The 24,665-nt window shown below is 37.0% G+C and overlaps 1 protein-coding gene across 4 annotated transcripts in view; it reads left to right on the top strand.

Annotated features, from left to right (window-relative positions):
* Nucleotides 1-20,643, top strand: part of LOC140324292 (mucosa-associated lymphoid tissue lymphoma translocation protein 1-like) — a 39,779-nt gene extending 19,136 nt beyond the window's left edge. For all 4 annotated transcript variants that reach the window (XM_072402049.1, XM_072402047.1, XM_072402048.1 and 1 more), the window contains exons 4-16: nt 3,087-3,243; nt 3,652-3,824; nt 5,303-5,399; nt 5,487-5,534; nt 6,860-6,886; nt 7,312-7,515; nt 10,755-10,932; nt 11,619-11,693; nt 14,321-14,448; nt 15,629-15,769; nt 17,522-17,673; nt 18,587-18,706; nt 18,786-20,643. In XM_072402049.1, the coding sequence (XP_072258150.1) occupies nt 3,087-3,243; nt 3,652-3,824; nt 5,303-5,399; nt 5,487-5,534; nt 6,860-6,886; nt 7,312-7,515; nt 10,755-10,932; nt 11,619-11,693; nt 14,321-14,448; nt 15,629-15,769; nt 17,522-17,673; nt 18,587-18,706; nt 18,786-19,136 (1,851 nt within the window). In that variant the 3' untranslated portion in view covers nt 19,137-20,643. The remainder of the gene's footprint in view (nt 1-3,086; nt 3,244-3,651; nt 3,825-5,302; nt 5,400-5,486; nt 5,535-6,859; nt 6,887-7,311; nt 7,516-10,754; nt 10,933-11,618; nt 11,694-14,320; nt 14,449-15,628; nt 15,770-17,521; nt 17,674-18,586; nt 18,707-18,785) is intronic.
* Nucleotides 20,644-24,665: the final 4,022 nt, after the last annotated feature.

The raw sequence follows: 24,665 nt of genomic DNA, 5'->3' as shown, positions 1-24,665 counted from the left end.
ATGAATGCTGCAGCCAGACTCATCCATCCTTCCCTCCGCTCCTCTTCCTCTGCATCTCTTTGTAGTTCTCTCCATTGGCTTCCATTTCACCTTAGAATCAAATTTAAGCTCCTGTGCTTGTGCTTGTCCCACTTACATTTCTGACCTGGTAAAAAAATACTCCCCCTGCAGCTCTCTCCGCTCCTCCAATGACCTACTAATGACTTACTCACTCTTAACCTTATCACACGCACGGATACCAGACTTCTCTAGAGCTGCCCCTACTCTCTGGAATGGTCTCCCTCGCCCTATTCAGCTTGCTCCTACTTTCTGCTCATTTAAAAGAGAGCTCAAAACCCATTTTTTCAAACTTGCCTACCCATCTTCTTCTGTCTTTTGAAACTACCACTACATATCTCCCATCCTATTGTGTGTGAAATTTCCCAACCTACTAGATTGTAAGTTCTTCGGGGCAGGGTTCTCTCCTCCTGTATCACTGTCAGTATTAGTCTGTCATTTGCAATCCCTATTTAATGTACAACGCTGCGTAATATGTTGGCGCTATATAAATCCTGTTTATTAATAATAATAATAATAATAAAACAGCTATAATGAAATACTGATTTAGGTATAGTGAACATATAATATTAAAAAGATATTCTTTTTAAAAGAAGGATAATGAAATATACAAAGCTCGAAATTGTAATTGTAATGAGTTAGGGGACCCCCAGTAAACTTCCGTCTGGGATTTGCAGAAGAGTCCATCAGCCATTTAAATGTAAGCAGTTGTACAACTAAAGTCATTCAATAAAATATTTCTACGAATATTTCACATACCATAAAAGGTTCACAAAGCCCAGCCTATAAGGATACAAAAGAGGAAAAGGGAGAAAGGAAAGAATTGGAAAACAAAAGAAAGAAAATAAAAAATTATGGGAAGAAGGGAGGAAAGAGGATGATATTGGGACAATAAGACAAAGGAAATACAGGAATAAATCTTTAACAACAACTATATCTAATAACCTTTGTATTAAGCAAAATACTGATCTCAAAAGATAAGTCAGGATCCCCCTGGATCGGTTTGGAAACCAACTCAAAAAGATGCTGATGCACCGCCCCCCAAAACTGAGCAATAACCATAGGATAGGAAACAAATAGGTAATTTTCTTGGAAATATTAGATTTAAAAAGATACACACCTTGGCAGGTTCATTTTAATCCTCTTGGGTATGATATTGGTAATGATTTTTTGTCTTTGTTTGTTGTAGGTATTGAAAACACGTTCTTGTTAGGTCTAAGATGTGTAGCAGTTTAAAGAGACATTTGCTTGTTTGGAGTGAAATTTAAATCTTTGTAAAATAATAATAAAACACGCTACAGAGATGTATGGAGGGCAAAGTAACAAAGTTACATATGACAGCCACTCACATAGCAGTTTATTAACTAAATAGATCTTCATATTTAAAAGGTTACCACAAGCAGATCTACCACCCTTCAATTTTAAGCCCATCATCAGTTTGTTACCTTTATTTAATATCACTCAACAAGATCCTATGAACAAAAAGGCAGCAAAACTAGTTGATATTCTAAAAAACAATACTCACTTTATCTAGAAAATACTGATCTATAGATTCAATGTATAGTTTTTGGTGGATACTGTACAATCCAAATATTTGACATTTTTTATATTCTTCTGGGAATCCACCAGGTTAGAGATCTATGCTTTTGCACTGTACACTTGTTATGGTTATTAATCATTTTCTCGGTTGGATTGGAGAATGCAACAGTAGTTGTTGCAACACAAAAGGATAGCTGACAACAGAGTTAAAAATTATGGAAAATGTCACTGTTTTTTTAAGTTGCCTAGGAAGCCAAGGGCCAAGTGCTCCATCTGTAGATAAAATATAATTTTTCTCAATATTCAATATATTTAACAAACCCCAGAGAGCTCTATAAACCATATTAGTTGTTTACCTGAATGCATACATGATTCAGTTTATTATTCAATCATTATCTGTATGTGCTCCTTGCATTTGTATGTTTTCAATGAAAGTTGTGAGATTTGTGTGCTCTGGAAGCAGTATTGCTGCTGCACTGATTGTATATGTGCACTGTTCTGATTTTATCCTTGGAGTCTCTGGGCTTTTGCCAGGAAGCTACAACAGGGCCGAGCAGCCCCCATCTCTGCATTTTCAAATATGGAAAAGCATTCTAGTCATTTTGATGAGTGGGCAATTAGCTCCTGCCCCTATTTGTTAACTATGAACAGACGCGAGAGGGGTTTTCTGGGACACCCCCAGATGTTTACTGTCAATCTGTCGTAGTAGCATGTCCAAAACATTTTTTGAGGAAAGGTGAGAACTGTTGTTGTGTATGCCAGTCTGCATCTGTACTGGGATGATTTCACCCGTCAGGTATTGTGTCAAAATTTAACTAATGGACAGCAATGAAAACATTTCAAATGATCGAACCCTTTTTTATTTACTCAAAGCTAAATCAAAATGGGTAGACTTCTATTTTGATTACAAAACATGCAAAATGCATAAACTCCCTGCTTCATTAAGTTCAGAAGCTTGCACACATTATCTCCCTATCGTCTACATTTCAGCGGGTAGGTAGGTAGTTAGTAGATAGATAGATAGTGCAGGTAAGCAAAAAGAACAAACATTCAATTGGCTGATTTGTTTAATACCTAAACTAATCTCAACTTGCAATCAAACTGCACATTGTCCTTTATATTTACTAATAACTATGTAGTAAAAGAGCTTATCTGTCTATATGCAAATAAAATGGACCGTTAAGGTAGCTTTTTAACTGTATGGAACAATTTTTTTTAAATATGTTTGGCCAATATAAAGTTTCAAGGTCTACTCAATTTTGTCCATTTTTCTGCAGTAAAATACAAGTTTTCTGCATCAATATGCATTTCAGGTCGAAATCCTATTCTTTCACATCTGGTTAGCTCACAGTTGCAGTTTACCGTGTTAAGGGAAATTTTGCCAGTTCCATCATCAACATGCACCTAAAACAGCATTCAGTAACCCCTTTAAACCCACAAGAATTTGTGTTTATTATATTGTGAGTAACATGAGTTTTTCCTTTCATCAGTCCGAAGGGTCACAAGAAATTCCAGAGGCCACCCTTCCTGACCTGCACATCGTGGCCAGAAAAACAAATCTGTATGTCTGTCGTGTAAATGACCAGCGCCACCTCTTCTTGTTCAGCCTGTGGGCAAAGGTGAAAGTGCTAAGGAACATTCCCGAGGGTAAGATTTCAAAAGCAGATCATTTGTGGAGCACAAACACAGCAACGTTCTAACATTCTTCCAAAAGTGAATTCACCCAAAATAATTGCGAGTCTATTAATTTAAACCATGGAAACAGCAGCATTTCATTAGGGATGTATTTGTCAACATATTAAACATAATTATTGGACAACCTATTCACTTGTTAGAATGAGAACCTGTCTTCTATTCTCCTTTACAGTTTCAACTTTATGTTGAGCTATTGCATTTTTTCCTAAAAATGAATGAAGCTGTAATGGATTGAGCAAAATGTGCTATTTGCTTGGCCCCCTCATTATAAAAATGAAATAATAATCATAATAATGTCATATTTTTTCTCCATATACAGTAGTTTACAAGTGAACAAATCTAGATCATTTTTTTTATCAGGCTGTCTTCCTCTTGATTGGAATGGTGAACCTATAATAGTCTGCAATCCGCTCTCTGCACAAGTAAAATCCCACAAGCCTGCCAACCTCCAATGCATTGCTTTGGGAATTCCAGCACCAAAATACCAGTGGTACCACAATGGTCTGCCTCATGGAACGGAGAAGCAAATCATGGTGAGACTGCAGTTTTCATTTGTAGTTTTCTATGACAGTGTTTTTTTCATGCTTTATAATTGTAAAAAAATGTCTATTATACTTATCATTGTAGAGGTAATAGAATAGAATGCAAAAACAGAAATTTGCAAGACTTTTGCATTCATTGTAGATTTTATAGCATCAACATACACACACTGTAGCTTTTCTAGCATTACCTGTTACATATATCACAAGGTTGTGGCACAAAGCAGAGTAACGTTGATTACAAGATCACAGAAATGATTGAAGGACAGTAGCTGGTTTTAAAGATGACTGAAATGTGGCCCCAGTGCATACACCTATGCTGTTTTTTATGTGTGTGTAGCAGTCATTTGTTCCATGCAGTTTATGAGTTTAGTCTTTAGAACAGAATTCATTTTTAAAGAAACATCTAGTGTTGGTAGTGTAGCTAATATTTTCTTGGCTTTGGTTACATTCTTCACAACCTAATCTAAAACATGAGTCAAAGGATTTTGTGTGCTTGGAATGGTGATGATACTCTGAATAAATTATTGGCTATGATACATAAAGGAGCAGACAAGGGCATGGCCAGATTTCAGTTTTATTTCACTGTTAAAGCCAAACTATACCTAGCAAAACAAGTTCTAAAAGCAACCATGCTGATAATTAAGGGGAAGGAAAGTATAGAAATACCTGTTTTATGGGCCAGTAATACTTGCACACTGCCCTACAACTCACTCCCTCTCATCACTGAATTCAACCATTGACGTGTCTTCTATGTGTGACAATGTGACACTTGCAACACATAAACAGCATGGAGAACAAAAATTCCAAATTACATCTCCCAGCATCCCAGCAAAAAACTTTGGGCCTGATTTATTTAAGCTCTCCAAGGCTGGAGAAAATACACTTTCATAAGTGAACCTGGGTGATCCAGCAAACCTGGAATGGATTTCCTAAAAGTAATTTGCTGTTTGTTAGCAAATGTTTTCATTCCTGGACCAAATCCATTCCAGGTTTGCTGAATCACCCAGGTTCACTGATGGAAGTGGTTCTTCTCCAGCCTTGGAGAGCTTTAATAAATCAGGCCCAATGTGTTTTTATTGGCAGGAGCATAACTTGTGGTCACAGAAAGTAGGTGTTGACCAATTGTAAGACTCAGTCTATTAACAACAAACAAGAAAGCCAATAATGTTCAGGTTGTGTATATAAATGCAAACCTACACAAACACAATGGGATTTTGAATTTAAAAGTTTGGTTCCAAAGGGAATACTTATAATACACTCCGATCAGCATGATGGCTTTGTGAATTTGACTTGTAAAAAAATGTAAAAAAAATTTGGAGGCAGGTTTTATTTTACAGAAGCGACAGGTGATGTACTTTTTTACTTATATACCAGTTTATAATATTTTCTTTATGGGGACATGCAGCTCAGTTCTGCTTTAAATGACAGATTTCCATATAAACTATATCATTAATATAATTTTTTTGTAGATTCATTCAATGAAGCCCACAGACTGTGGTAACTACCTGTGCTGTGTGACTAATACTCATGGGGAAAGATGGAGTGAACCTGCTGAACTAAGCATTGGTAAAATACACTTAGTTTCTTTATGTTTATAACATCAGCTGGTATTTATGGGCTGTGAGGGTCACATAAATTGTCTTTTTCTTTCAGAGGAAGACATCATTCTCCAGCAACCATCACCACCTTCAGTATTGCCAGGTAATTAATTTGTTTTGCAAGTTAAGTATTACAGACCACACCCTGAGAATCTATTTTTGTGCATTTAGTTGGTAACTTATTCCAGAACATTTTCATTTCAGGAAGTATTTTTTTTATTATTTCTTGCAATTACAGTGCTCACTGAGACAGAACATGAGTGAGAAATCACTACACCCCTCCCGCAGGCAAACATAGAACCAAAAGGACACAGTGAGGAAATTAAACATGCCTTGATGCATCCTTTTTATTTAACCAAGAGACATTTTGTATTGCTGTGATTGGTGAATGCCAATAAACACTACAAAAAGTTCACTTCCAATTCATGTATGGATAGATGTGGTGTCCACATAAAAGTCACCACTTGTAAAAGTCACCAACATAAAAGTCACTCATGCAGTAAGATGGCATTGCTTTTCATATGCATTCAATGTATTCAATACAAAATATAGTGACTGTGCTGTATACGTTTCTGTCTGTACAATGTATATTTGAGAACCCAATAAGTATGATATGCACTCTGTAGATGGGTATTATCCTTGTTGGGAAAAGTCTCCCTGTCACTTGGACTATAGGTAGGAGTATTACTTAAGGAGCAATAAATTCAGACAGGGTTCCAGTTCTTCCCCACTGTATTTAAAATGCTGAAAAAATAATTTTGGCTGGAATTACATTTTAAAACCTATTTACTATACAAAGGAGTTGATTTCCTAATTCAAAATAACAATTCTATTCCCTTTCCCCCAACGACACCATGAAATCCCACTTATTTTTAACTGGCTTTACTTTAGGTATGGAAACAAAATAAAATAAAAAAAAACATTTGTCAATGTACCCACTGACCCAAGTGGAGAGATGAAAGCTGCATACAATAGTGTGATGTGCTCATGAAAATGATACATGGTTGCTGAAATTGCTTACCTACTTCTAAAATAACTTTCTCCCTGGCTGTCTCAAGTCACTGGCCTGGAACAAGCATGCAGCTAGTAAAGTCAGTGGAAGGTTTTTATTAGTAGTATTGGTTACTAGCATTACTAGTAAGTAGTACTAATATTTAATAATAATACCAATAATAGTGAATGAGGTAATATGAATAATTGTTATTATTTTAAGTTTTATGTAAGTTATGGGTTTTCATTCATTTATCTTTGGATCAACAGCCAGGCATTAGGTATTTTCAAATGAAGAGCTACTCTTTGTATTTTTTCAGTCTAGGTTTGTTTTAAATAATCCTCATTTAAGTAACAGTCCAGGCACCAAGACATATTTGCTCATGTGCAGCTGTTGTGTCATGCTATCTCCATATAACTCCATGTTTTGCCTTGCAGGTACAAAACCACCAGAAAGATACTTCGGTGAGTGTTTTTTAATATCAATATGGGATTATTCCATCATTCAATCATTCATCGTTCAGGGTTTCCAATGTGTAGGCAGCAGTGTGGGGGCGGGCATTGTGCAACAACACAAAAAGCGTATGACAGAACGCTGTTCCTCCTTGGTACAAGTTTCACAGCTATATTCACCACAGCATACCAACTTATATACTAAACTGCAAGGTCAGCTGGCTTGCCAAACAAACTAGATACATGATACTCTCAGAAATGACCAATTACTAGTCTTCCAGACCTCAACATTTACAATGAAAAAATAAAAGTGTGGAAACTTTTTGAAGACCCCTTCATATATTGGAAACATATTTCAAGGTGTAAAATTTAGCACATACATTTTAACTGATTGCTACAGATTTATGGCATCTAAAAAGTATTTTTTTTCCTGACAGCTGCTGGAAAAGTCGCTTTGCTAATTGGTAATAATGGGTACATCAGTCATCCCAATCTCTTGGCTCCTATGGTTGATGTATGCGAGTTGTCTGTTCTTCTCAGAAAATTGGGCTTCTGTGTTATCTCACTTGTAGACTTGACTCAGGAAGAAATGCTCACAGCAGTCAATCAGTTTCTACAGCTCCTGGACATAGGAATGTATGGTGAGTCTACAGTGTATAAAATAAAAGTAATATTGCAAAATAAACTATTCAGGAAAAGTAATGAATAATGTAAGCTGTAATAATCCTTGTGATCTAGGTTAGTTACTCTTGGGATACTTGGTTTTAAAGTATCCCATGCACAGGCTTGTGATGCTTTCTGGCCTGTTGCTGGTGTGGATATATATTTCCCTTCCAGGAACGTTTGCATCACTTGCTAATAATACCCACAAAAAGCCACAGCCAGCCCTAAGTGACCTTGTGAAGGTCAAGAAACTGTGCGTTGTAACCAGCTTGGGTTTAAAGAGAAATTGTGACCTCACATTTTTAACATTTTCATTCAGTGATAAGCAATGGGACCTTTAGCGTCTGCATATAGTTAATGTAAAGAAAAAAGGAATGCAGCACTTAAATACAATGACTGAAGTAAATAATGCATGCTATACATATTGGGTCTGATTTATTAAAGCTCTCCGAGACTGGAAAGAATACACTTTCATCAGTGAATCTGGGTGATCCAGCAAACCTGAAATGGGTCTGGTCCAGGATTCAAAACATTTGCTAGCAAAAAGCAAAAAACTTTGAAGAAATCCATTCCAGGCTTGCTGGATCACCCAGCTACACTGATGAAAGTGTATCCTCTTCAGCCTTGGAGAGCTTTAATAAATCAGGCCACTGTATGTAATCAAAAATAGGAGCCTTATTCACATTGCTTTAACAAAAGTAGAAGCATTTTTATTTTCAGTCATTTGACTGTCATTTTTTTATCTCACTGGATCTAGCTGAAAATATCTGTCACAATTTTTTAAAAGACTTATACTGTTGTTTAAATTGCCAGACAGTATTTTGACAGTTGAATAAAAGATCAATTCAACAAAAATTCAAATAATCAAAATGTTATTACATTTTTGTGTCAATTGATTTTTTATTCAGATAAAATGTCAATATTACCACAATATTGCTGGATGGTATAGATTGAGCAAATAGAATCAAATTAAATCTAAAGTATGATCATAATATCAATCCAAATTAGCCACGTGGGTATATTACACAGTGTATGCTTAGTATTACCTTCATGAAATGAGCGTAAGGCAATTTAAAGCCTAGCTGACACTTGGGTTTTATTTTAACAACCCCTTTTCTAACCGCTTTTCCTGCCTCCCCAACTGTTTAACCTATATACCTATCCAGTGGGACTTACCTGACAGCTAAGTCTTATATTGTATAATTTGTAATTTCCATATTTACATGGCTACTTTGTAATTTACCTCTTGCCCAGTGACATCAGGACTCCAACACACAGATTGTTCTTTCCTCTGTGTCCCATCGCCAGCCCCCCGCTCTTTCCTGTTTCCTTCTTATAGCACACACAAATTGATCTTAACTTTGCAATCCTCCTCCCGCATTCAAAAATACGATACCAACCACAATATTGTCCATTCCATTGTTTGACCATATATGCTGTCCAGTGCAACATCTGCCCGACCATTTGCCCGCACAAACTCCCTGGCTTCATTGGATTATTGACCTAAATATAGGTAGTCCCCGAGTTAAGGACATCCAATATATGGACGCCTCCTAGATACAAACAGGGCTTCCCTTGCTGTGTGCAGAAGGAAAGCTTGGAGGGGGCAGTTTCCATGACTTGCAGAAGAAATCTTTTGCTAAACACAGCTGAGGTTGTGGGTGATCTTGGGGGGGGTGAGCTCTTTCTGCAACCTCTTGTAACTCTTTAATGACCAAAACAATCTCTGCAGTTATTACACTTTGCACATCAAAGCTCAGCTTGCTCCAGAAGTTAATGAATGTCTAGGCTCAATAAAGATTTTTTTTTTTTTTTTACTTTGTTTGTGAATAACTCACAGTGAGGATTTTAAACAGTAACTGACACCACGCTGTCTAATATGTTGAGACAAACATCTGTCCATTTTGCATTTTATTAAAATAATGTAACTGGTCCAACTTAAATACAAATTCAACTTAAGAACAAACTTACAGTCCCTATCTCGTATGTAACCTATTTAATGTACATCACTGCGTAATATGTTGGCGCCATATAAATCTAAATAAAAAATATTAACCCGAGGACTACCTGTATACCTTTCTGTGTATAACCCATTGACTCATCCCTTTGTATCTCCTTTCCAAACCATTAGTGTTTTCTCAACCTCTGTCCCTTGTCAGTCTAGGGATTCTTTGGTTATCTGCAACTTACACATGCACATAACCCCTAAGTGATCAGTCTTTAGTGTATGTGCATTCATTGAATAATAGTGATCAACCACCAACGTGACAGTTTTTAGCCTTCAATCCCACAGCGTATAAGCACTAACTCCTTAGTAAAGAGTATTGAGCTTGTGCATTTACTCCTAAGTGACCTATTCCCAGCATATAAGTATTTACCCCCTAGTGTCTATTCTTTAACTATATGTTAACTAAACTCCTCAGTGCCCAGTCCTTATCCTGTGTGCACTTCTCAGAGCACAGCCCCCAGACACGTATGTTAACCTCTGCAATTTTCTCCTGACTGTACATAGTGTATGATGTTAAACCTTCCTGCACATGCTGTCTGCTGTCATATCATCCTCAATCTGTCTACACATACATCTCCCTGTCATATCTTCTACATTTGACTCTTGCACATACTAAACTATGTCGTGCCTACCACACTACTTTCCTGTACATACTGCCCATTGCCACAAAACCTGTACTCTATTCCTAAATATATTGCTCCGCTGTCCTAACCCCCACACTTCTCTTCTAAAAATACTACCTATTCTCATACCCCCCTGTATTCCTTTCTTGCATTTATTGCCAACTAACACACTTCATACCAATGTTTGTTATATCCCTATCCTTTTCCATTTTGAAACACTTTTGCTACCGTAGTAAAAATAATGTGCTTTATATGTTTTGACATTGGATAAAAAACAATGAAATGTATAAATATATATATATATATATATATATATATATATTTGTGCAATGTGGAAATAAGTCAATTTACAGTGATCTTTGTTTCACAAAATAATACCAATAATATTATCAATAAATTGTTATGTATGTTGGTGCAGTGTAAAAACCTGTATTGAGTCATATGATTTGCATGAAGCTCTATTTATGTATTAAACAAAGACATTTTTAGAATGCAACACAAAATGATAGAAATGATAGCACACATAAAATTTTGCACCCTTAACTTATATCAACTTATTGTATAAATTTTTTTATGGCTAATTAAGGTCTATTTTATTACGCTGGTCATGGATATGAACGTTCTGGAAGAAACTACATGGTTCCCATAGATGCTCCCCAACCATACAGGCCTGAAAATTGCATCAGTGTACAGAAAATCCTACAGAAGATGCAAGAAAGAAGGACTTCGTTAAATGTGGTTCTTCTAGATACCTGCAGGAAATGGTATGTGCCTTTTTTTTAAGAAGAAGCAATGTTGTGCTTAATCCCATACACTGAAACTCTGCATAAAAATGTGAAATGTGCAACAGCAAGATATTTTTATCAACTGGAAGCATGCATTGTTTATAAAGTAGGAAATAAGACATTTTATCAAACATCCCCTGGTGGAGAATCATCCAGGTCTATGTATTTCAATGGAAGTAATTGATTCTACACCAGAGAATGTTTGAGGGAATGGCAGATTCTCTGCTTTATAAAGATTCCATTGAATATTGATCACATGTTTTTAATGAATAACTGGCCCCTGATTTCATATCATATGTCTATATACCTGACAGGACAGGTACAGTATGTTGATGAAGAAGAATTGTGTTAGTGTTAGTATTCAAATCTCCACTCACGCGTTACAAAACACAGGACCTGAGAGTATAGTACTAAAGAAAGGTTGTGCAAAGTTAATGTCATAGCTTGAATTTCTTTTATTTGTTTTTTATTGCTTCCTGTAATTCCCCAACCTACTGTCCCAAAGTCTAAAATACTGGTTTTGCTACCACACAAGGTTAAGTTGGCCTATTCCAAAAGCCTGTAAGCAACTTGGCTTGCTATACAATAAGGGAGCCACAAATGTTTACACAGATGTTTGGTTTTTGTAGCACTTTTTAATATCTATTTTATCTATTTATCTTTAGGTATAATTCAGACTGTGCAGTATCTGTAGTAACTCCTCTGAAGCCACTGGGTAACACTGTTTATGGATATGCCACGTAAGTCATTTAGTTTGCAATAAAATGTTCTAGTCTTTATATAGCATATCAATTTGTTCTGCATTAGAAAGGCTACCTAAATACTGGCTTGGCGGTAACCATAGACACATTTTAAATTCTTGCTAAAAAAGTTACAGATATTACCGATACACATAGGTAGCCTAAAGCAAGCAGGAGATCTACTGCTCCTATTACAGGTGTGGACTTACAATCTGACTTGGAAGATGCATGTTGAAAGAACTAATATTTTTCCTATGATGAAAAGGAGCCATCTTGAATAGGTGATTTTGGCAAATGCTTGGTCGCATTATTCGACAGGTGATTGCCTTTAAACTGGCAAGACATCTTGCAATCTGATTTTACATTAGTCTTACTAACATGTATTTAGTATGAAGTCATAAATAGCATATTTTAGTAATATTGGGTAGTATGAGAAAACTCATAGTGGTTTCCAGTTTTCATGAACTAGTTTTGTATCAATCTTTCACGTAATAATCCTTGCTGAAAATCTGGAGGTGGATTTCTTTATACATGAGCTAACCCAAGCCTCTGTGTGCAGAGTAACATTTCTTAGAAGTTGTGTAAACTTTCTGCTTAAATTATTTTTTTTCTTTGCTTTCAAACTTTGCACTTAATGCTGAGTTCTTACCACAGTAGGTAGTTTAGCTTTCTTGTGTCTAAATTTGGGCTGGCTGAGAAGTTTCACTAAATGTGTTTGTTTCTGCTAAGTGGAAGTGGTACTTCCTCTGTTCATATGTGGTCAAAGCTTCTGTTACCTTTCTCACTGAGTTCTCACTGGTTCCTCAAACACTGATGTGATGCACTCAAAGTCAACCAATAAACAACACATTTCTGGGTGTAAAAATGGCTTTCCAGCTTTACCTGTTATACTGAACTATCAATTAATTGTTAGCTTGTATGATGAAATTAGGTTTTCGATATTGATTGATCAGGTTCTTTTTTTCCCTGGGACATTTTCTGACTACAGAAGAGGTCAGTACTTTGTGCAAAGTGCCATAACACACAGAACTATCATACTGTGCTTCTGACTGTATTATTATTAATATTATTGGTATTATTAATATTATTATTAATAATAATAATAATAATATTAATAAACAGGATTTATATAGCTCCAACATATTATGCAGTGCTGTACATTAAATAGGGGTTGCAAATGACAGACAGATACAGACAGTGACACAGTAGGAGAAGACCTTGCCCAGAAGGGCTTACAATCTAGGAGGTGGGGGAATTAACACACAATAGGAGGGGGGATATGTAGTGGTGGGAATTAGTGGCGGTTTCAAAACACAAAAGAAGACGGGTAGGCAAGTTTGAAAAAATGGGTTTTCAGTGCTCTTTTAAATCCGCAGAAAGTAGAACCAAGCCGAATAGGACAAGGAAGAAAACTGTAGATGAAAGCCTTATTCTTATATGCATTGGATTTTGCTTCATAAAACCAATATTTTTTAATTTTAGTGCATATACATTATAACCCCTATTTTAACTTTATTTTATCTTTTTTTTATTCTTTCTGTGATTGTGTAGTGAAACATTTTTGGAGATATTAAGGGTCTGTTAGTTCTCATCTGCAATTCCCTTAACGGATCAAGTACACGACTGTACTTACTGTTTACATTTTTTTTTATTTGCTGTTGTATGACACCTATGTATGCAAAATGCTCAGGGAAAAGCACATCCAGGATCACCATGAAGAGGAGGGAGTAAGTAATCCCTTCTTTGTGCACCTCACTGGCCATGCCGACTATGTTTTCACCGGTCCTGGGCTACATGTCCTGGTAATTGATTGGTTGTACAGCCACACAGATAAAAAATACATTACATTGTTAGGAAATAACATTGCATAACACAAAGCATAAAACAGCATGTTGTAATATCAATACAAATATAGGTATGTTAAATATGCAATAGAAAAGTGTCTTTGTCCAAATCACATGATGTGGTGGAAAATTGCTGCTGACCGATAACATAGGAATGTAACTGTTTTGCAATGCTGCCACAGAATGTTTTGCAAACACTAAAAAATAATTGATGGGATGGAAATAGAATGGAAACAAACACTGCTCATACAATAAATAAACATTATGTAAAATAACGCCGATTGGTCACTAGATGGAGCTTATGTAAAGTCTGAAAACACAAAGTAGAAAATCAGAAGTAGTTAGCGGACTTCAATAAGAAAATGCTGTACACTTTTGACATAAATTTCAGACACTTTTGAGATTATTCAGAATTATTCAAAATATAGAATGGGCTCTGAAGGGTACAAAAGCCATCCACACTGGTCCTTACAGTAGTGTTAGAGACATCACTTAAAACAATATTGCACACTAAAAACTGGGCCTTGTTTTGGATCAGTGTCTAGAGTGAACTTAGTACTTGCATTTAGATGTCTTACATAAGTAATCGCTTCATCTCCTTTTTCTGTAAATGAGCTACTTGTCATACACATATTTAAAACAATTTTCAGTGCTATCCTATTAGTGTGTAAGACAGTCCTTGACAATTAAATGACTTTTTTTTTGGATTGGGCGAGGGAGGTTTCATATATATAATGTGTGACAGAATCTTAGAATCAGATATTTTTGCATATCTGTGAACAGGAGTGAGAATGCAGAAGCCTATGAAGTCCAGGATGAAGAATTCAGCTCTGGGATCTTTATGACATATCTGAAGAAGCACATCCTGAAAGAAAAAAAAGTTACTAACATGTTAGAAGATGTACTTGAAGGTAAATCTTATCAGATTTAAATGACAGATTTATTTTATTAGCATTAAAATAGAGTTTAAATAACAGTTCCATCATAAAATGTCTTTAAAGTGAACATGTGTTTGTTTATGCACACCAATGGTTTTCCCTAGGCTAGGTACACATGTGCAATGGTTTTCATCTGATATTGGATGAGAATCTAATGTGTGTACAAGGCTCATCGCCCATCGTCCAAACGACCATCCTGGCAGATGCAGTAATGAAAATGAAGGGGAAGAGAGGGCAGTGGGGTGCCGCTCTGTTGTTCTCCCTATTCCCCCTCTATGGAGCAGAATGGTCAGTCATTAGTCATTGGAAAGGATCGTGAAAGAGCCTTTCCAACGCCAATTATTGCACGTGTGTAAATAGCCTTACTCCCGTTCCTTGCAGTAATTAATACTTATCTTCCCTTTGCTTGAGAGTGAACATAATTACTTAGTACTCAGATTATGGGGAATTTGTCCAATGAGATAGTACTTTTGCTTGGCAGTTGGACTCTCAGTCCCATAATATTGGGGTGGAGAGATTCTTCGGCCATGTGCATGCTTGGACCTTAAACATGGCTTTTTCTTCTTGGTCTGAACAGCAAACAAAGAAGTAGGTAATTGATTATAAAGTTAATTTGCATTGTTAAGCTACAGTTCACATTTTTTAGTGTTGGATAAAGTAGGAAAGAGTAAAACTGTCTATCAGGCTTTTCTGTGATCCATTTGGGGATATTTTCCCTTACATCCTCACCTGTGAGCACCATACAAGAAGTAGGGGGTTAGTGATATAAATCTGCCAGAAGTTCTAACGCTTCCCCTATTTCCTGCAGTTTTCCACACTAAAACACTGCCTTGGCTTTTGTCTATGTTAGCACAAGAAGGATTTTCTATTACTTTCTGTCCGGAAAGTAAGGAAATCTCCCTATTAGGGACACCAATACAAAGCTGTGTGTGAGTAAACACACACAGAGTTTTGCCGGGAGTTTTGCTTCAATTGTATGTAAAATCATACACTATAGGGGCTTTTATTGTGGTGACCAAAGTTCACAATAAGAAGTATTTTGAGGGAGAAATATCCAAGATCTGGTAGTTTATTGTGACTGCAAAATATTTAAAGTACAGGAACAGTGACATATTTTGTAACAATGTCTTTTTTCTTTCTATGCAACCTGAAGACATCGGCAGAGACCCTCTGGTAATTGGCAAACAAGTTATGGAAATAAGACATTCCCTAAAAGAGTGTCGAGCTCTCACTGACAGAATTTGCACTTCAGCAAGTCAAAGACTTCATAGTACTGTGTGGGATCACCAAAGCAGTAAGTAGGGAAGATGGTTCCCTCTAGTGTCTGCACTTTGTATTCTGTAAAGCGATTGGTATGATGTCAGAGCCACTGATACTGTGCCCATTTATATTTTATCTTCTCTTAGTGTACAAAACTAATCTTACTTTCCTCTTTGGAATTGAGATATAGATTTCAAAAGAAAGCATCTAAGATGTCATTAGATATGTGTGCAAAGTATATTTTTGTTTGCCTAGTGTGACTGTGCAGTGCCTTTCTTTACCTATGCATACAGCCACTTTTGGAGTGTGCACCCACCTCAGTATAGTAGAATGGAAAGTTATTCTGACTATCTACCATCAGCAACACACACAAAAAAAAAATCTGTCACATAATTATATAAACCAGGCCAGTGCTTCTAACGAGCTGGCTGGCTTTTTGCACTTTGTGGACTTCCTGATTTTAAAGTGTAGCTAAACTCACTTTTCATTTTCACTTTACATAAAAGGGTAGACAACCCTGTTTTGTACGGTAAAAACTATGTTGTTTTTATCTTTTTTAGGTGCAACGCCCTTTTTAAAAAAAAAGGGTTCAGCACCGCCCCCTAATTCTCAATAGCCTAGGCCAGGTGTCGGCAAAGTTTTATGGCTACTAGGCCATTTATGGGGTGGGTGGGAGCACACTAGGCTGGACCCGCCCCAATGGCTCCACCACCACCAGAGAACACCGCCGGAAGTGAAATCCCTCTCCTCTGTATGCACTGCAGAGGAGAGGGATTTACCTTCAGGGAGCTTTCCCTATTTACCGCGGTGGCGGAAGTTTCAACGCCGGCCGCGGTAAATAGGGGAGCAACTGCAAGAAGCGGCACCGGAGCTCCAGAGGCTCTAGTAGTTCCTAACGGTGGGCATTAGACCGGATCAGCCAGGGGACGTTAGGCTGGAACAAACTACCGGCTAGGCCATATGTGGCCTAAAGGCTGGAGTTTGCCGACCCTGGCCTAGACCATCGAGAATGAATGGAAGTGCAAAGCCTCCCGGGATACCTACATCATGCATCCCAGGAGGCTCTTGGGCGCCCCTTTTGTGCATGCCCGAGCATCTCGGGCATGCGCAGAAGGAGCCTTTTTAAACAAAGAGAAAAATTTGCCAATGCAAATGCATGGGCAGTGAGATCTGCAAATTTTTTTTTTCATCCTACGTCACCTGACCTCGCTCTTGGGTGCCTCGGATCAGACTGCCCTGTGGGATTAAAGTTAAGTGTATTTTTTTATTTTGCAGTTTTGAGTTCCTCTTTAAGTTAATAAAACACTGAAGCTTGAAAGCTCAATTCCAGTGTGGTAACCAAATACAGGGTAACATGTTAAGCTGTTATCATGATTCCTGATAATCAACGGCTCAGTAAACAAAAATACCACCTAATGAATAAAGAATCCCAATTCATGGCATTTGCTTGATTTTACAAAGTTGATCAGATGAGGATCATAGATAATGGAGAATAACGGTGATTTTTGTCCTTATGATGGTTAATAAAATGATTGTTATCCTGGAACTAAAGAGTATAGCTGGTATAGTGGTCACTCATTCACATATAATGGAGAATCAAACATGTTTCTAGCATAAACTCTTTTACATAGAACAATTACTTTAGGCCCAAGACTTTTAGTTAACAAAGTACAATTTTCTTGTAGGATATTTGTGGTTGCTGAATATTGTCTCATCAGACTGACACTTAGGAGTATTGGAATTGCTTTCCATAGTTTAACACCATCTGATGTGTCTTATTTTCCAGAAATCCCTAAACAAATGGTAAAGTTCTCATGTGGAGTTGAAGTGGAATTAAGATTTAAAATGGTGTTCTCAAACCTCATTCATACTTTTGCAAAACTGACACATACTCCTGCTCAGCTAACCGACATCAAGATTATTCTGTACAAACCTTCTGTAAGTGAGAATGAGAAATGATAATTTACCAGATATTTACTATTTTTTTTTTTCTGAAGTTATCAGTATACTACATCTTACATTGAGGGGAGCTATGTACAAAGCAGAAACATTCACCATTGTGTAATCAATGACTGTCATTTAAAAATGGAATATTAACTTGCATTGAGTGGTTGATGAAAATTATATTCACTGCCTTATAAATATTGGGTGTTAGGGTAGCTGAGTGTTGGGTGCTAAACAAGCCTGTTGGATTTGCTCTGTATCTTGAGACCATAGACCTGATTTTTCAAATCTGTCCAAGACTGGAGAAGATAGACCAGCGGTCGCCAACCGAGAAAATTTTGATGGTCTGCGGCTCTGGCCGGTGCACCCCCGCGCGGGGTCAGGAGAAGGAACCCGCTGGGGGAACCCACCGGCCAGAGCCGCAGACCAATCCCCAGTACAGTTCCCAGGCTTGGGGAAGTGGGCGGGCTGTGTCCCTGCACACAACCCGCCCACTCTCCCATTGCAGGCTCAGATCTGTGATGGGAGAGTGGCCGGGGGTTATGTCGTAATGATGTCACTCTGGGAGAGTGACACCCGGCTCTCTGCGCATGCGTGGTCGGGAACCGGTGATTTTAGCGGTCACCACAATATAAAACATTTGCCATCTAATAGCAATCACAAAGATTCCCCCATGATAGTCTAACTTCTCCAGTCTTGGAAAGCTTTAATAAATAAAGCCCAATGATGCTGAAAGCATGGTGCTATCTAGGCTTGTAGAGAATAGTTTGATCCTTTTTCCAGTGATATTGGGGTGCAAAAAAATGTAAAACAAACTAGATACCTGAAGTCATGTTAAGTCAGCAAAGAGTTGCCTCATTTACTAAGTGAAGTTAAATTTCCTTAAAATATATTTTTCGTTATATAGGACATGGCAAATCAATCAAAAGCATGCAAACGTGACCCAGTGGATTCTCTAGTGGCCCTGGAAGATGATGGTGAAGAAGCAGACTGTATGCTTAGGCTTTATAGCCTACAGACATGTCAGGTAAATTTCTCAGCCCTCATTAGTTTTTTTTTGTTTTATTAATCATATTATTCATTTTTTTTGTTTGTATTATGTACAGAATGACATCATTATAAAGGTTGATCTCCATTTTACAAGTTTTGATGGTGTCAGAATGCAGGAGAGTTTAGAGCATGTGATGCCCAAGCCATGGATTGCCAAGTTATTTAACAGGTCGGGTCCACTGTGTTTGGGGAGAAGGCACCGAGCTGAAGCACCAGAGAGTATGCCTACAATGGAAACTCAGCTTACTACAGACTTCTTGGACACACAGCCTGGAGCACATCCCATTAACTCTGGACAAATGCCTTTAAGTAGTCAGTCAAAATCTAGCAGTGAGCCTGAAGAGAATGATGAAAATGATATCACCTATGTAATGAAGAATGCATTAGAATACAAAAAGCTGCCCTAAACCTCCATTTTTGAAGCTAATGTCTGAATGGACCTTTAGAGATCAGGCTGTAAAGCTGCACAAGAATTTAAAGATGCTTTATTCCTATTGTCTACATATAGTCTTCATTTGCAGGATGCTTAACATTAATATTTTACACATCAGAATGGTTGTTTTATTACTGCTCTCTAGGAGAGATTGGAAATATGATAATTTATAACACTCTTGGCAGAGGATTTTTTTAAGCAAAAATGTATGTCAGGCTTTGACTACTCATGCTCAGGAGCCTTACAACTTAATGTAAATTTTGTATGCTTTGTTTGAGAATGCAGAGAAGGTAATGGTTATCTTCACACATTGTCCTCCTCAAGCAATGACAGCTGTTGTGCCCATGCAAAGTAATTTTATATTTTAGTTTTTATTATTTTTTTGTACAACCAAACAGATAAATATAACCTACAGTCAACACCATTAAATATTCTAAATTGTTGGTAGGTTTTAGCTTGTTTTGGCAATTAATGTATTTATTATTGGCTGCAAACATCTGTGTTTGGTGAGTACGACACTTAAATCTTTCTAATTGTGCTGCCAAAGACAGCAGGTGACCCAGAGTCGGTACTGCAAAGTATCCCCCTCCTACACAATTATTTCTTTGCAGAAACGACTATAGTTAATTTCTTTGTTACACTTCTTTTTTTAATCCAAATAATGTGTATATAATGCAGTCAAAAAGTTGTATGAATTTGGAGTGTAAACAGCTCACTTATGTAGGCCACAGTACACTGCAGATCCGATATCTTCTGAGTGTGCAGTATTTAAGGATCTTTACTATTAGTATATGAGGGGTATACTTGATCATTAATGAGAGTTTTTACTATTTACTAACATTACCAAACACCTTACCTTTTTGGGGCATCTAAAATGAGGAACAAATGAGTCCTGGTATTGATAAATGACTGATCAAGATGAAGGCTGTGCTTTCCTTTGGAGAAGAGCACAGAGGGATGGCACTCACACATCCTTCCCCTCCATAGAATAGAACAGCACTTTGTGTACAGTGCTTGTTAGTTCATCTGTCACTGGATCAGTCATTTGATGTCTTTATAGTGCTTTAGCCTGAATACAGTCTGCAATATAGCCATATCTACTGGAAACAACAAGCTAAAGGACCATAGCCATCCAGCTGAATTATTTTTATTTTTTTTGTCTAATACTTTAGACCAAAGCACTTGTAAAAAGAATTCAGCCAAAGTTCATCTGCTGATGTATTATTGCAGCTAAGCATATTTGAGCTTTGCAGAGAAGAAAAGAAAGGCACATAGACACCTTTCTAACAAAAAATACACTTGGTACTGGATACAGTATATGAAAAGTTCTCATAAGCCAGACATGGTATTATTTATTTTGTACAGAATGTTGTATTTTTTGGTGAAAATAGTCACCATAATTTTGCTTTTGCTAAGAATAAATGAAACACAATAATGTTAGAAAGGAACTCCAACAAAATTAAACTCAAATTTTTATCTAAGCATGTGTAATGTTACTGTGTACGTGTAAGTGTATATACCAATACAGTGACCCATTGCGCAGTTTTAGGGATGGAATGTGTTATCACTTTAATCTCCTTTGTCAAATCTGTTTTCTGTTTCAGGATAGCATTAGAAGTAGATATCAGACAAAATGTTTATAAAGAAAAGTCTATGCAACTGTTGAAACATGTAACTGAATAACAAATTATATAAACACTGCTCTAAAGTATGGAAGCAATTCTCAGAAAGGAGTAAGCCATTGCATGCAGGATTGGATTCCCATTGCTAAAAGTTACAGGCACATGGTATTTGGCACCCAAAGCCAGACCTCCTTTACACAGAACAGTTTGTTGATTGTAATCTGGCTTGGTGTATTTTGACAATGTGTAAATAAGGTTTTATGTGAAATTAGGGTACTGATGTCCTGGACTTTGTATGCAAAAAGTTGATGATTGATTCCATAATTGACGGGTTATTAAACCAACAACATGGAACATGTACCTATTGTCCTTCAAACTGATATTGTTCATTTATGGAATTATTATGCCACTAAATATAAAACATTTCAGAGCCACTAAGACTTATTTTCCAAAGAGTGAAGTGAGTTAAGGTAAAGCTCTGTCACAACAAACATTCAGTGATTTACAACAGTGGTCCCCAACCTTTTGGACGTCACGGACCACTAAATATACAGACTCAAGACCGCGCAAGCGCAGGGACCTGTGTGTCACTAAAAGGGGAGGAAACTTCCCCCAGAGTGATGTCATAATGCCAGAACCCGCCCACTCTCCCATCGCAGGTCTAAGAGAGACACAACTCCCCCCACTGCCCTTAGCCTGTGATGCATACAGGAGACATGGTCCGCGGCTCTGGTTGATGTGCCCCCCAAACAGGGTCCTTCACCTGACTGCTGGGAGGTGCACTGGCCAGAACAGCAGACCACCAAAACTTTCTCGCGGACCACATTGGTGACCGCTGATTTACAGAAACAAGGGCTCCCTCTGCATTTAAATGGATGTTAAAGGAGAAACAGGTTCATTTATCCACATTTCATACTTTACAAAATGAAGATCTATGCTTTAAAAAGCCTTGCTTTAGTAAAACCATCAGGTAGAGCCCTTTAACTAATACATTTAGCAATATGTAAATTATTCTAGAGCAGCATGGATTGTTGATGAAAAAACATGACCTGTCATAAAATGTCATTCTATAGCTTGTAATAATGTATAAGCATACTTTTCAGGAATGATGTACAGTATAGGAAAATATGCAAAGGGTACATAGCCTGTCAGTAAATTGCCCTGACCTAATTGTATATGCCAAAAAATTTTACAAAAATGTAATTTAGGTTTTGGCTACAGATGGGCTTTCAATAAATTAAGCAAAATGTACAAAGGAGCAAGAACAAGATGTGTGGTAGAAGTAATGAAATTATATAATGATTAGGTTATATGTTCATAGTTGCCAGCTCAAATTCTTTACAATAAAGGAAATGAAAAATCCTTAGTTAGATAAAAAGTACAAAAAAAAATACATTAAACATTAAAAATATGACTGAACCCTGGAGAATTGTAATTAAAAATATAAATCACACACAAAGATATTGGTGTAAAATCATTACTTAGAAATGTAAGTATTTAAATGGTATATACACTCAAAGTTTTTTTTTTTTTGGATACAATAAGGAAACATTGGAACAGTTTGTTTTACTTACATTTCACTTTCTGTTGTGCATTTGGAACAGAAAGTGAGAATAAACTACTAAAGCCACTCTTAGGGGCAATTGTTTCCACTGGAAAATTTTCCCTCTATTTCTGTTCTAGTCAACTGTAAAAGTCTGGAATTCCTTTAATTTTCTGTTTTTATGACAACAGTCAACTGGACAAACAGAAGTGCTAATCTACTCAAATTCAGGAAGTTAAACATGGCAGTGTACTAATACTTCCTTACTCTACCAAAAAAAAAAAAACATTTGGTTATACATAGAGTTTAAAGGTCTTCCAAATCAAAAATCCCCTTTTATGAAACTTCCACTCAATAAAATCACAAAGCAGTTCAATGAGTCATTAAATACAATGGGATTACAAGAAAGTTAACACAGATAGATAGCCTGCACATCACAGACACAATAAAAAAGAGCTAAGGGTTGTCACTTACTGTGTATACTGGCAGTGGCAAAAAATGTATTAACTGATAACAAAGGTTAGTGACAGCTGTAGGGTGATGAACCAATAAAGCAATTGAGAGATCAGTTCCTGTCTTCCCTGCACTGGCACACCCCTGCCTCGGACTGGTCACTGGTTACAGAGACTGGCAGATGGACTCCTCCAGGTTCCCAAACAGAATTTCTTTTCAGCCCCTGTAATCCCATCAGAGAGGCTAAAAAGAGGGATTACTCCGTGCTAATAAAAAAAAGAGCAAGGGGCACTACACATAGCGAGGACAAGGTTTAAGGTGCTCAGTACCGCTATTGTTATTATTGCACAGTATTTATTTAGCACCAACATATAACACAGCACTATACAAAGTTTGTAGTCATGTCCCTAACATAGTCATATGTCATTACCACAGTCTAGAGTCAAATAAAAGGATGTTACCTATCCGTTACAGCTGAAGGGGAAAGCCAATTAACCTAACTGCATGACTTTGGAACGTTGGAGGAAACCCACATAAACAAACGGAGAACCTGCAAACTCCATGCAGATAGCGCCATGGCCGAATTACGAACCTGGGACCTAGTGCTGAAAAGAGTGCTAACCAGTGAGCCAATGTGCTGCTATGTTCAGCTTTAACAAATATTCCCTGCAGCTTTAACTCATAGATAAACTCCTACATTTCTGAACTCAAGCAAACAACTTGCAGACACCTTCTGTTGACTTAAATTGTTGTGGAATGGTGAAAATGATTGTATCTTATGTAAGGAAGAGAGATTTTACTTTGAAGCTATTTTGTGCATCCTCTTGACAAGGTCTAGCTTGACAAAGCTGTAGCCTATTCATTAGTCCTTTTGGAATATTCATGTCTACTACAACTGTAGCTTCCTGTACCAGTTTTTCTCAATATGACTGTATTTCTTTAATTGTAGCCCCTATATTAGCTGCAGCAACTTAAAAAACAACTTAAAAACTTTGGTTGCAGGATTTTTTTGTCTCCCTTTAAAACCAGAATTTTGAAAAAGAGAAAAGTACTTGCTTATAGGCCTTTCCCATCAGAATGTGCTTCAGTTAGTTTTCAATTTATAATGATCTTTTCTAGTACTGTGAGAATGCCTAGAAATCTTTAAGCAATACAATAAATAGCTTTGATTCATCACTCCACCTGGTGTTGCTTGGAAAATACAAAGAACTATCAATTCCTTTAAAGTGTTTCACTACTGCAAAGGACATATAGTCAATACTTTTAAAAAAGGTTTAAATTCCTGGGCTGATTGCTACAGTATGTAAGTATATGAGCAGCAATGAGACAAAATATGGCCTTGACTTTTTCTAAATACTCATAAAGAAATGCATCAAACTGAGAAAGTTCCTAGGAAAATGGAAAATTTTGTGTGCTTCAGCTTAAGCCATATACACATGCAAAAATGACCATTGCCTAGGATGAACCATTGTGATAATGTTGGCAGAAAATCGAGCAGGTGTACAGGTGCCCCCCCCCCACCTTTGTTTAGCATTCTGCCATAGTGGAGCACTAAATGACCAAATTGGAAGGACCGTTGTCCTTTCCTATGAATCATCTCTCCTCCCATTTCCATAGAATTAAACAGTGTTGTCTGTAGTGTTATTATTACTATTATTAATAAACAGTATTTATATAGCGCCAACATATTACACAGTGCTGTACATTAAATAGTATCACTGGAAGCGGTCAAAAAGATCCTTTCCAGTCACAAAAATGTACTTTCTGTATGCAGCCTAAATTCTTTTTTGCCTGAGGCCAAATAAGAATTTAAATCCAGAAGTTTATTATAACATCCGTGCGTGTGATGAGGTTATGAGTGAGGAAGACATTTGGAGGTCATTGG

This window comes from Pyxicephalus adspersus, chromosome 2 (genome assembly GCF_032062135.1).
Source record: "Pyxicephalus adspersus chromosome 2, UCB_Pads_2.0, whole genome shotgun sequence".
NCBI classification, from domain to species: Eukaryota; Metazoa; Chordata; class Amphibia; order Anura; family Pyxicephalidae; genus Pyxicephalus; species Pyxicephalus adspersus.
The sequence above is the reverse complement of the archived record's forward strand: the minus strand, read 5'-3'. Positions and strand labels throughout refer to the sequence as shown.